Raw genomic sequence first — 13142 nt, forward strand, 5'->3', positions numbered from 1 at the left:
TTCATCCCAAATTAATATTAGGATATAAGATCTGAAAAGAAAATGCTTGTTAGAACACAGTACAACCACATAACATATCTCACTTTAGACCTCAGACCATTGCACGAACATCAAATTGTGCCTAATGAAAGGCACGAAAACAAAATAAATAAAATGTTATTATCCTGGACACGGCCTAAACCATATTGTAACGTCTTACCCAGGGTAAGCTCAAAGAACTAATAGAAAGCTACTTCAATAAAATTATTGACTCTACTCAACCTTTAATACTTACCATTAATTCAAAGTTAAAATTATATTAATTAGGTATATAAGCTACGAGGGTGAAAGCTACGAGGATGAAGTATAAAATAAACAAAAGATTGGATACTAAAACATTTCGATTTATTGTATTTATAATCATTTATATTTTTGTCAGAAAATAATTACTATAACTCTGTATTCAATTTAGTCTGATTAGGACCTATTTGAATACACCGCCTTCATTACTAGGGCCAAGTACCTACGTCAGGAAAAGTAGACGGAAACAAAAACCTGACTGCCCAAGTTTAACCTGTACACAAGCATAATAAAATATGTTACGGATAAAGAAGTAAAGCATATTAAAATACACAAACAATATATGGCAAAATCATCTAGGGTAATATGGACTACGTTATGGCAACTAGTAACCAAAGCTCCTGAGGTGTGAGACATGCTAGCGATATAAACAGTGATATGTTCTAACAAGCATTATACTTATCCTAGAGGTGACTTAATTAATTACAGACAAATGTATAATTCTATACTCCTAACTATATGGCATAATCAACGAAACTAAAATCTTATAAAATGCTATTGTGGGAGATATTATGATAAGAAAACCATGAAGATATTAAATGATTAACCTGGGAAGACCAACTGGGAAATAATTCAATTAAATTAGGTAAAATTATGCAGATAATACATAAAATATGTTAGCATTGTTGAGTTTGAAGTTGAATAACATATAAGTATGTTATAATGTCGATAAAATCGACGAATAAATCTGGCTCATCACGATTAGGCCAACGAATATTTATATCTTAAAATAAAATAGCTGGTTGCAGTCAACGTTAAGGCAAGCTTTGAAATCTCATAAAATTATCATGCATAAGTCGTTCATGGGCATTACGAATATGTCTAGCCGCAAGTCCCTAGCGTGAACGTATCCATACGCATGGTATTATAGTCACTCGGACTCGCACCGTCTGCAATACCGTAGACCCGTCGCCTACATGGAATACTTCACGCAAGGTTCAGACTATCAAGTACTGAAACCGGGACATAAAAGTATGATATATGACATGAGTGCCCATGAACGTTCATAAACAAGACAATGATATAAGCGTTGCCCTTGATATCATGAGATCAGCCATTTCATTATGGTATCATTGAAACATTACGCGAATGAAAGTATAACTTAATTAAAACCAGATGGACTCAGATTTATATACTTCTAAAATATATTGTACTGAAATATTCTTCAGCTAATATATAAAATAGATTAGTGTTTATTTTGATTGAAGTATCAATAACACAAATATGTCATAAAATCCATAAAATTGATGGATAAATCTGGCTTATCACGACTATATTAAAATAAACTTATATCGTTATATAAAATAGCTGGTTGCAGTCAACTTTAAGCAAACCTTGAGATCTCATAAAATTATCATGCATATATCGTTACTATGGGTGCTGTTAATATGTCGGAGCCGCAAGTCCCTACGTGAAAGTATCCATACGTATGGTATTATAGTCACTTGGACCCGCACCGTCTGCAATACCGTAGACCCGTCGCCTACATGGAATACGTCACGTAAGGTTCAGACTATCAAGTACTGAAACCGGGACCAAATAAGTAAGTATGTGACATGAGCACCCATGAACGATCATAAACAAGACAATAATATAAGCGTTGCCCTTGATATCATGAGATCAGCCATTTCATTATGTTATCAACTGTAACATCGCGCAATATAACTGTTTATTAAATTATGCCAGTTGAATAAGAATCTGTTACCTTTACCCATTAAAATAAGAAAAGCTAAGTGTGTAAAATACGGTTTAAATCCATATTGAATCATACTAAATAAAACACGGTTGGTTGTCCCCAACACCGAGTCATACCGAAGCAATCCTCAATGTCGTTTAGTTGTCTAATAAAATTTAAGATAAACAGACCACCAATCATTTGAGTATTACATTGACTCCAATACAAGCTAGCTTATACCAGCAAATGAAATACCCAAACTTCTCGTCCTGTGAGGACAATAAACGTCTCAGAAGGATCTGGAAAGACATAGCCGTCATTAATACGGATCTCGCCACATTCCGATGAGCAGCAATACTGACACTCGTAGCATGTCCCTCAGCGGGAACATGTCCCTAGAGGGGAGCGCCATGTATACGTTTTGTATGAATATTAAATTTACACAAACAATGTACTTGACACCCCTAATAACACACACATACACAGGATATACCTGTGAGGACAGACCAAAGGTTTGACCATTTATTAGACATCTAGGACGGGCCCTATAATAAAACACATGACGTATTCCATCAACGTGGATGAAAACCGTTGCTTAGCGACATTCAAATAATTAAATATGGGTAATCTCAAAACCTTGTCATTGCTGGAATAAATCAACTCAAGGACAATTCCAATAACGACTGAAATACCTCATTGTTAAAACAGCCACGTGTTTAATAAAGCCACTGTGACCGGTTTCAACAACTACAAATTAGTTAGTAAATAAATATAATATACTTTTCGAATGGACGTATCGGGCGTACTAAAATTATATTAAATATGTATTAAATATAGTCTCAGTCAAATGACGATTCAATATGACACGTGAATTGGGTACGTATAAAATTCGAATGATCGAATATCACACCCACAATAGCATTTCATGACTCCTGAATTTCATAGCATAATAGCTGTTTGCGAATCATGCTGACTCGAAATTGAATTTTACGTAAGACCATAAATATCTATGCCAATCTGTTTAATGAATGATGCGTTAATAATAAATATAACATTACACCTTAGCAATGTCATTGTAATGCACTGCAAATGATTCATGATTCGCAACCAGCCAAAGCTGAATTAACGTGTGCGAAATATAGATATATGGATAGCTTGAAGCTATGTATGTACTCGTGTGTATTTGAATATTGTTCTTATAGTGAAATAAATGTGAATTGCTATATTAGAACTTGGATACGAAATATATTGGATAAACGCCTACATAACTATATGGTACCTAACATCTTACATCTAAAATGAATACGTTATCATGATCATTAAGTAGGTGTCAACTATTATTAATTATCAAACAGATGGCTTTACCAGATAATCAAAGGGTCTCGCAATATCAATAATAGAGTCAGGAATAACTTCATTTGTCATGAGAAACGTCTACTTTCACAGTCAATGACTAGACATGTAAATCAATAATTATCATTAATAAATACGTGTGTGGCTGAACCGCAATAATGGAAATATACAAATATGCTTAACACGTGTCTCAATCTTAAACAAATATGCCGCAATCAATCTAATCATTTAAGTAAATAAAACGTACCTAACGTCAAAACTACCCCGCCTAAAATCTCGGAACACGCGGTATAGTTACATTCTACGCAAGTAAGTAAATCATCTAGGTCGCCGCATAGACTATAGCGTCAGGGTTGACGGCCGCTGTCCGAAGATCTCACGGTTCATGACGATGAAGACGGAGTGGCTCACGCGTAGCTCGTTGTAAAGAAGCTTGCGTCTGACGCCCGTCGTGGCAGAGGAGGCCCATCGTAGCGCCGTAGTAAAGCTCTGCATGTCGCCGATGGCATCAGGCTCGCACCCGCAACCGCTCGTGAACCGGAAATAGAAATAAAATTGTGTTTATAACATATCTAAATATTTGTTCCTGAGTCAGGGATATTTTCTATGTATGTAAGTATTTATATTTTATATATAAGTCATTGTCTGAGTTCCCACAAGACAATCCTTCGACCTACCAGGACTAATCTGTAAAAGTGTACCATAATATCTATTTATTTATTTTATTTTATTAGTTTAGTTTGATAGTTCCGATTAAAATAAAACGTGAAACCTATAAATACTGCACAATGTAATAAGATGGTTAAGAATATGGGCATTACCTTTACACCCTAGAGTGATCATCATTTCGATATTTAATTATAAATTATAATCATACAATAAATGGGACATCAATATTAAATTACTTCTCTTAATTAAATAAATAATAAATTACCGTTTACAGCACGATCCAGGCTTAGATTATGCTCAGTATGACGACCTAGGGGAGTATGTCAAATTTTACACAAAATATGAAATCAATCAATCATGATTAAGAGAAATATCAATTCAGAACCAACGCACCGTTTGTATTGTCTTCGGTAATACTCCATTTTGCATTTACACGTCCTAGTCGCGGCGCCTTGGCTAGATGCCGACGGGGAGCACCTTGGCCTGATGTATTTTGTAGGCGGCCCAAGAGGACGATAACGTGACGCAGGCTGGAGCACCCAGGAACATCCATGTAGACTCGCATGTCCATGTAGAAGGGTCCTCAAGGCCTCTCGATACACTGGTAGAATGGAGAACTTGTAATCCGCTGACAGATGTGCTCGTCGATTCTCCTCGCCCATGGACCGAGAATTTGAGAAATAAACAATTTAAATAATATAGTAAATAAAGGATTGCAATTACCTACAACGTCCGTTTATTTCAAATCCTATAGGTACTATTTATTTACGTTTATTTATATTAGGTGATATTACGATTGAAGTAACTACTTGATAAATTTATGGACGTTTGAATGAAACAACTTAACGCTACCTAAAACTTTATCGGACACATCTACAATTTAAGTAAACCACCGAAAACCATACATACACTACTCAGTTCTATAATCAAATTGAATGTAATAATTATGTCGTACCCATTATAAAAATCACGCAGATAAACAAATCACTAGTAGCACCAGAAGGCTGCAAGCACACTGCCGCTATTTATAGAACTATCTATTTCTACCGTATCTGTACACGTAACTATATAGACACCTACTCTACAACATATTACCAAATATAACACACACATGATTGCAATTTACTTCTACAAACCCTGGTAAATATTACAAAATCACGCGGGTAATCATATCGCTAGTAATATTAAAAACATGACCGGTTTTTATGATATTACTATTCCCCTACAGCTTCTACGCGTATAAGGGACAGACTACTATAAACATACATACTTTGAGACTTACTTCCGTGAAACTATTAGTGCCTACGCCAAATCTTGGGATTAGTTGTCAAAGCGGACCCCAAGCTCCCATGAGCCGTGGCAAATGCCGAGATAACGCAAGGAGGATAATGATGACGTTGAAACTTACTTCCGTGAAACTAGTGCCTACGCCAACTCTTGGGATTAGTTGTCAAAGCGGACCCCAAGCTCCCATGAGCCGTGGCAAATGCCGAGATAACGCAAAGAGGATAATGATGACGTTGAAACTTACTTCCGTGAAACTAGTGCCTACGCCAAATCTTGGGATTAGTTGTCAAAGCGGACCCCAAGCTCCCATGAGCCGTGGCAAATGCCGAGATAACGCAAGGAGGATAATGATGACGTTGAAACTTACTTCCGTGAAACTAGTGCCTACGCCAAATCTTGGGATTAGTTGTCAAAGCGGACCCCAAGCTCCCATGAGCCGTGGCAAATGCCGAGATAACGCAAGGAGGATAATGATGACGTTGAAACTTACTTCCGTGAAACTAGTGCCTACGCCAAATCTTGGAATTAGTTGTCAAAGCGGACCCCAAGCTCCCATGAGCCGTGACAAATACAGAGATAACGCAAGGAGGATAATGATGACGTTGAAACTTACTTCCGACTCCGATTGTACGCACTAACCCAATAATCCGTTTCCACTCTTCGTAATCGTTCCCGAACTCCGACCCCCGTATATTATTTATAAAACGTCAAAACACAAACAAGTATCCGTTACACTGTAAAAAAAATCAAACTAAACTGAAAATATTCACTTCGAACGTTATAGCATAGCTGGCAAACTAAAACAAACAATTTAATTTATTGCAAAATGCAAGGTATAAGCTAACGTGACCTATGGAACTACCCGCCATTCATTCAAGACCAATATTACGTTCCGTTTATACTACGCCCATTATGTTTTGTTTATGCTACTACGAATTCTATGAAACCATACGAACGATATACGATCTTACTAATAAGTACGCGGTCACTATAACCTATGGTGTGCACAAAGTTGAATAACAACCAACGACTAAATATTTAAATTAACGTACCATGCCAGTGTTATCCAATATCACGCCCACCTCGTGATAGGTAGACTTACGTGGCTCCACTCGCCCATGTGAATGTGGAAGCCTCAACCATGTGCCGTCCATCTCTGACACAAGCTCTGTCCTCGTCTCCCTCACAAGGCGATAGCAATTAGATACGCCCATGTTAGGACTATAATATGACGTGTCTCGGTCAGCATGCCTTCAGGTTTAAGAATACTGAATACTCACAGTAATCATGACGCTAATGATAAGTAGTCGTTGTGGAAGCTGCCTCGATAGCCACGCTGTCTTTGGAATTCCTCACGAAGGTAGCACGTAGATATTTACGCCCATAGTTAACTATGTAACTTACATTTCAACCGACATGGCTGCAGACTATTCAACAGTGACCCAGATCTTACAGATGGTGTGCTGTAAAGGAAATAGATAAGGAACCTGAACACTCACAGTAACCCCGAAACCAGTGAAACGTAGCTCTTTTGAAACCTCATGGCGGCATGATGCTGTCTTTCGCGCCAACGCTCAGTTTGCCACAACATGCCGCATGCAATGTCTCGCCCGTCACAGCCGTTGGTTTTCTTCATCCTTTGAATCTTCTGATGGCGGATGCTAGACCTCGTATCTGTGAACAAGCTTATTACACGTTTTCCTTACAAACTAACACTCACAGAATTCCCTACTGTCTCGACGCTCTGCCGACGGAAAAAGCCCCTAACTCCCCCGTGTCATCCATCTTATCACCTCGGTTGCTCCCCGTAGTTCCTACCAATTCCTAATAGGTCCTATCAAAATACCGCGTCCTGATTGGTTAATATCTTCGACGCTAACATATGATTGGTGGTTATAGTTCCCGCGCATTTTAATCGATCTCCCGGCATAACTTTAATAAGAAGGTCGGTAAAACAGAAATGTCCAATATTTTCAGATCAGTAATTATTTTGTTGAACAAAGATTAGATTAAATAATTTATTTTAAATATTTACGTAAATTCCGCAGGGTAGCAAATAATGAATCAAAACGAATCGACCTAATAGTTCCCTACACCATTCATAGATGGCGTTCAATTGAGCGTCACGTCTACAATCCCAAGATAACGCGCGAAATTCAATATTGACAAGTTAAATTATCTAACTGAATTAAAACGTTAAATTATTGACTGTAGAGGTCGGTCTGTTACAACCCTAAAATATTATGGTACATCTGACCTATATGGAAAACATAAGAGATCTGACGAAAGAGGAGACGAGAATGCTATTTAGTCAGTAGTTTAAAAATTCTGAGCATTACGGAAAAAATAACAGATCGCACAAACTCTGACCTATACGGAAAAAATAAAAAATATGGCGAAAGAGAAATCTGACGAATAAATTCATCACGAGAATTCCTGTTTAGTCAGTAGTTTAAAAATTCTGACCTATACGCAAATAATGAGAGATCTGACGAAAGAGGAAACTGACGGATGTGCTCTAAATCAGTGAAACATGCTACTAGCTCAATAAATTATATTTTTCCGCAATTCATAATTATAATAACGAAATGAACCGAAAAATGTATGGCCTTTACAAAAAATGAGTTTTATTAGTTTTGCTTAAACAATTGATGTTAATTTGTCCACCATACCCACTGCGCACGCTCAGTCGTCATATAAACGGATGTCCACCGCCGATGCCTTAATTTTTTATTTTACTGATCAATTAAGTATATAAGTAAATTCGATACGTGATAAATTATATTTATTGTGAATATACGATCAGTGAAATAAAGTCTGAAAAATCATGAAAAAAGGCAACGACGGTGGACATCCATTTATATGATGGTGCGCAGTAGGTGAGCTGAACAAATTAAAATTAATTGTTTATGCAATACAAACCAAACTTATCTTTGTGTTAGTCATACATTTTCTGTTTATTTTGTTATTATATCAATTTCGGAAAACTATAATTTCTTGAGCTAGAAGTGTGTCTTATCAATGCCAATGCTATTCATGCACAGTAAAATACACATATTACTACTCAAATATTTTGTAAACTTCTACAGTTTCGACTTGAAGTATTAGAAATAAAGATAGTACACATAATATGCTTTCAAATGATACCTCTCACAAATTTTTCAGTGAAATAGGATCTGAGTAATGTAGAAAATTTGGCACCCAATATCGTGACAGGGCGCAGTGACCCCTGCTAAACCAAATTCGTAATTACTTGGTCATATATTATCATACACGAATAAAACTTATATTTTTAGAAAGCGCAGGAAATTTCGCGTAAATTTTATAATAACATTAATTGCGGTAAAGTTATGGTCTATTAAGTTACAAGCATTTTTTATCTGTATATGTGCAACTCATGCTCGAAAAAAAACTCACGTTTTCAAATATTTTGTAAACAGCTACCTTTATAAGTATAGTTATTCAGAAATAATTATAGTAGATTTAATTTGCTTTCCAATGATACCTCTTACATATGGATCCGTATAATAGGAACTTAAAAATATTGAATACTTTACTACGGTCAGCGCTCATTTATGCGACCGGCGGAGTGACCACTACGAAACAAAATTCGTAATTTCATGGTTATATTATCAGTTATCACTTACCAATAAAACTTACATTTTTAGAAAGCTCATGAATAGTCGTGTAAACTTTATAATAACATCAATTGCGGTAACGTTATTGTTTATTGATTTAGAAGCATTTTTTACCAGTACTTGTGCGATTCATGCTCGTTAAGAAACACATATTTTCAAATGTTTTGTAAATAGTTACTTACCTTTATGATATAGTTATGTGTAAACAATTATAGCAGGTTTAATTATCTTTCAAACGATACCTCTCACATATGGATCCGTAAAATAGGACCTCAAAAATATTGAATACTTTACGACGGTCAGCGCCCGTTTATGCGACCTGGAGGATAACCCCGGCCAAACAAAATTCTGAATTACATGGTTATATACCAATGAAACTTATATTTTTGGGAAAAACATGAATAGACGCGAAAATTTTATAATAACATCAGTTGCGGTGAAGTTATTGTTTATTGAGTTAGACGCATTTTTTACCAGTACTTGTGCAATTCATGCGCGATCAAAAACACATATTTTCAAATATTTCGTAAACGGTTACTTTTATGAACATAGTTATTTAAAAACAATTAAAGTAGGTTTGATAAGGTTTTGACACCTCGCACGAACAGATTGGTGCCATAGGACTCGAGATGTGAATAAATATCTATGATGGTCGGTCGCCATCTTTCCCCCTTTTTTCTCGACCCGTTCCCCCCTCCTTAAACTAAAACAGGTCAATTCGTAATCTGGAGAGAACGAGGAACATATCCATACCTGTTTTAGGTATTTAGAAGAGATGTCGACGAAAATCGTGAAGGAGACGACTTGTGGCCAAATTGGCTCTAGACTATGAGTAAATCGGAACTCTTATGATCATTTTGTCCGTTCATCCGTCTGTCTGTCTGTAAAAATCCTTTTCTCGGGCACACGTGGAGATAACGAGTGGAAAGTGAAACCATATAGGCTTGCCTGCTTGGTTTCACGAATACCGGACCAGCGCTGGACTAAAAATGTGACGTCATGGAAAGGGCCACTAGGAAAACGGGGCAGAGGTAAACCTGTTACTAGATGGGAAGACGAAATCAAAAGTATAGCAGGTCAAAATTGGATGCAAATAGCCCAAGATAGAGACGAGTGGAAAAATCTGGAGGAGGCCTTCACCTGCGAAGACGGGGTTCTTGCAAGATATTAAAAAGATATAAAATAAAAACTATATAAATTGTTAAACATTTTCAAAGCAAGAAATAAAAGGCTATTTTATTTTATTTTATTTTATTTATAGGCTTGCCACAGACAGTCTTAAAAATTCATAATCTTAAAAAAAAAAATGTATGTAAACTGACAGTTCAAACTGACACTGACAGATCTGTCAGTGTCAATTCGCATACAATTTTTTTTTAAGATTATGAATTTTTAAGACTGTCTGTGGCAAGCCATAATCTACGTACCACAGTCTTGAGCTACAATTCTATACCCTCAAGAGAGCGTCCATGACTTGATGTCATACGTTTTTGGATAATTTTAGACATTTATTTTCCTTACTCCAACAGCCCAACCCCTCCTCCATGGTGAGAGTTGGTGATCCCCCCCCGTCCCTCTTTCCTTATACAGCGTAACGTGATCAATGGACATCCCCCAAGGGCATTAAAAAGTGACGTATTTTCTTTCAAAATTCAACGCTGATGTTATCGACTTTGTGTATGAAACGCAGCAGATTGATGCAAGCCAACAAATTATGGAATGTAAATGAAAATCAGATTTATTACCCAAACATCTTGTAATTTTACTATTCATAATGTTGCTTAAAACGTAGTGATGTATGGAATCCTTGTAAAACGAATCCGACTCTCCCAAAGAAAGAACTGACGATAGCGGAATCTGACGAAAAAGGCGTAAGAGGTTTTCCGCATAGGTCATGCCTGACGAAACTGAACTAAAATTACAAAAATAACTACTTCTGACGAAGGAGGAAAATGACGAACTTGTTCTAATTTTATTTGAATCTCAAATAAACAACTGACGTAAGCGGAATCTGACGAATAGGGCGTAAGAGGTTTTCCGCATAGGTCATTCCTGACAAAACTGTACTAAAATTCTAAAAAAAAACCTGCTTCTGACGAAAGAGTAAACTGACGGATGTGCTCTAAATCCTTATTTTTACATACTACGTCGATCCTTCGTTTTTGCGGAGGCTTCGCCCCCCGAGCCCTCCTTTATTTGCTCTTAAGGGTCTTAAGAAAACCCTATCCCAACTTATTTTAAATACTACATTGATCTTTTATGCGGGGGGCTGTACCCCGAGCCCCCTTATTCTTACTCTTCAGGGTCACAAGAAAACCTTAACCCAACTTATTTTACATACTATGTCGATCCTTCGTTTTTGCGGGGGCTTCGACCCCCGAGCCTTATTTGATTGCTCTTAAGTGTCACAAGAAAACCCTATCCCAACTTATTTTAAATACTACGTTGATCCTTCTTTTTTGCGGGGGGTTTCGCCCCCCAAGCCCCCCTTTATTTGCTCCTAAGGGTCGCAAGAAAACCCTATCTCAACTTATTTTAAATACTACGTTGATCCTTCTTTTTTGCGGGGGCTTCGCCCCCGCCCCCCTTTATTTGCTCTGAAGGGTCTCAAGAAAACCCTATCCCAACTTATTTTAAATATTACATTGATATTTTTTTATGCGGGGGGTTTCGCCCCCCAAACCCCCCTTTATTTGCTCCTAAGGGTCGCAAGAAAACCCTATCTCAACTTATTTTAAATACTACGTTGATCCTTCTTTTTTGCGGGGGATTCGCCCCCCGAGCTCCCTTTATTTGCTCTGAAGTCTCAAGAAAACCCTGTCCAAACTTATTTTAAATATTACGTTGATCTTTCTTTTATGCGGGGGCTTCGCCCCCCGAACCCCCCTTTATTTGATCTTAAGGGTCGCAATAAAGACCCTATCTCAACTTATTTTAAACACTACGTTAATCCTTCTTTTTTGCGGGGGCTTCGCCCTCCGAACCCCCCTTATTCTTACTCTTCAGGGTCACAAGAAAACCCTAACCCAACTTATTTTACATACTAAGTTGATCCTTCTCGTTTGCGGTGTGCTTCGCCCCCCGAGCTCCCTTTATTTGCTCTTAAGGGTCTCAAGAAGACCCTATCCCAACTTATTTTAAATACTACGTTGATCTTATCATTGTTAAAGGAATCACTGCTCAAGCTTCAAAAACCAGGGAGGATATAGCCGAGAGCGTTTGTATGCAGAAATAAGGGGTCCTGTTTCGCCTAATGCCTTCATATTTTATTGTTACAGGAGAAGTCACGCGAGAACCATAGCTTGTACGTGCTAGACGATATGTACGGGAGCAATTCGGTGTGCAATCAGCACGTGCCTGCTCAAAAGGGATCGCAGGATTACTGGGCCGCGTGCGTGCACTCCTGCCAGCCGCACCAGCACTCCAGCAAGCGCCCGCCCTGCCTCCGGTATCTGCTGGGGCTGGGCCACGCGGTGCTCGACGACAAGAACGAACTGGTCGGCATCGTCACGTGGTCGTGCGGGAACGAGCCCACCGCGCTGGCTAGGAGAGGCGGCCTGCCGCTGCCGCTGGGCGTTGCCGTGCCCGACGACCGCTACCAGCAGAACCTGAAGTGTGCAGAGAAAGTGAGGGATAATTTAAGAGATGCTAGCCTATATTACCCTGGATTTTTACAATCACTTTGTCCTCCTCCTAATAAAGTAGACTGATGTTGGCTTGCACTGAACTCGAAAAACGTTTAATTACCCCCGGCAGCCGTACAATCCGACAGTTCTGGACGATTGTCGGACGACTCTATATACGCTCTCTCGGACTATAAGCATTTTTTCGACACATTTGTTGTTTCAAGGTCTCATTGCGTCTACATGTACTGAAGTTGTTACCAAAGGGAATAATTGATTAAGTTTCGGCCAAGTGCGAGTCGGACTCGCCCACCGAGGGCTCCGTACAAACTTTCAGTGGTTAAAGTAATCATACTACTCATACTCATTTATTTGTAAAGCCATTTTAAACGTCAAGATGTGGTTTAAAAATAATATTCATACAACAATAATACTTAAGAAAATTAATACACAGAAGATTGAAATTACAAAAAGTTAGGCAATATTCACATTAAAAATGACAAAAATATTTTTCTAATTAGGTAATAAAAAATCATCATAAGATTCATAAGTATTATA

The 13142-nt window shown here is 37.8% G+C and overlaps 1 protein-coding gene across 3 annotated transcripts in view; it reads left to right on the forward strand.

Moving 5' to 3' along the window:
* LOC125241789 (beta-1,3-galactosyltransferase 4-like) overlaps positions 1-12682 on the forward strand; it is a 105148-nt gene extending 92466 nt beyond the window's left edge. For all 3 annotated transcript variants that reach the window (XM_048150421.1, XM_048150422.1, XM_048150416.1), the window contains exon 4: positions 12240-12682. In XM_048150421.1, coding sequence (XP_048006378.1) covers positions 12240-12671 — 432 coding nt within the window. In that variant the 3' untranslated portion in view covers positions 12672-12682. The remainder of the gene's footprint in view (positions 1-12239) is intronic.
* The last annotated feature ends 460 nt before the right edge of the window (positions 12683-13142 follow it).

Source organism: Leguminivora glycinivorella, chromosome Z, assembly GCF_023078275.1.
Source record: "Leguminivora glycinivorella isolate SPB_JAAS2020 chromosome Z, LegGlyc_1.1, whole genome shotgun sequence".
NCBI lineage: Eukaryota > Metazoa > Arthropoda > Insecta > Lepidoptera > Tortricidae > Leguminivora > Leguminivora glycinivorella.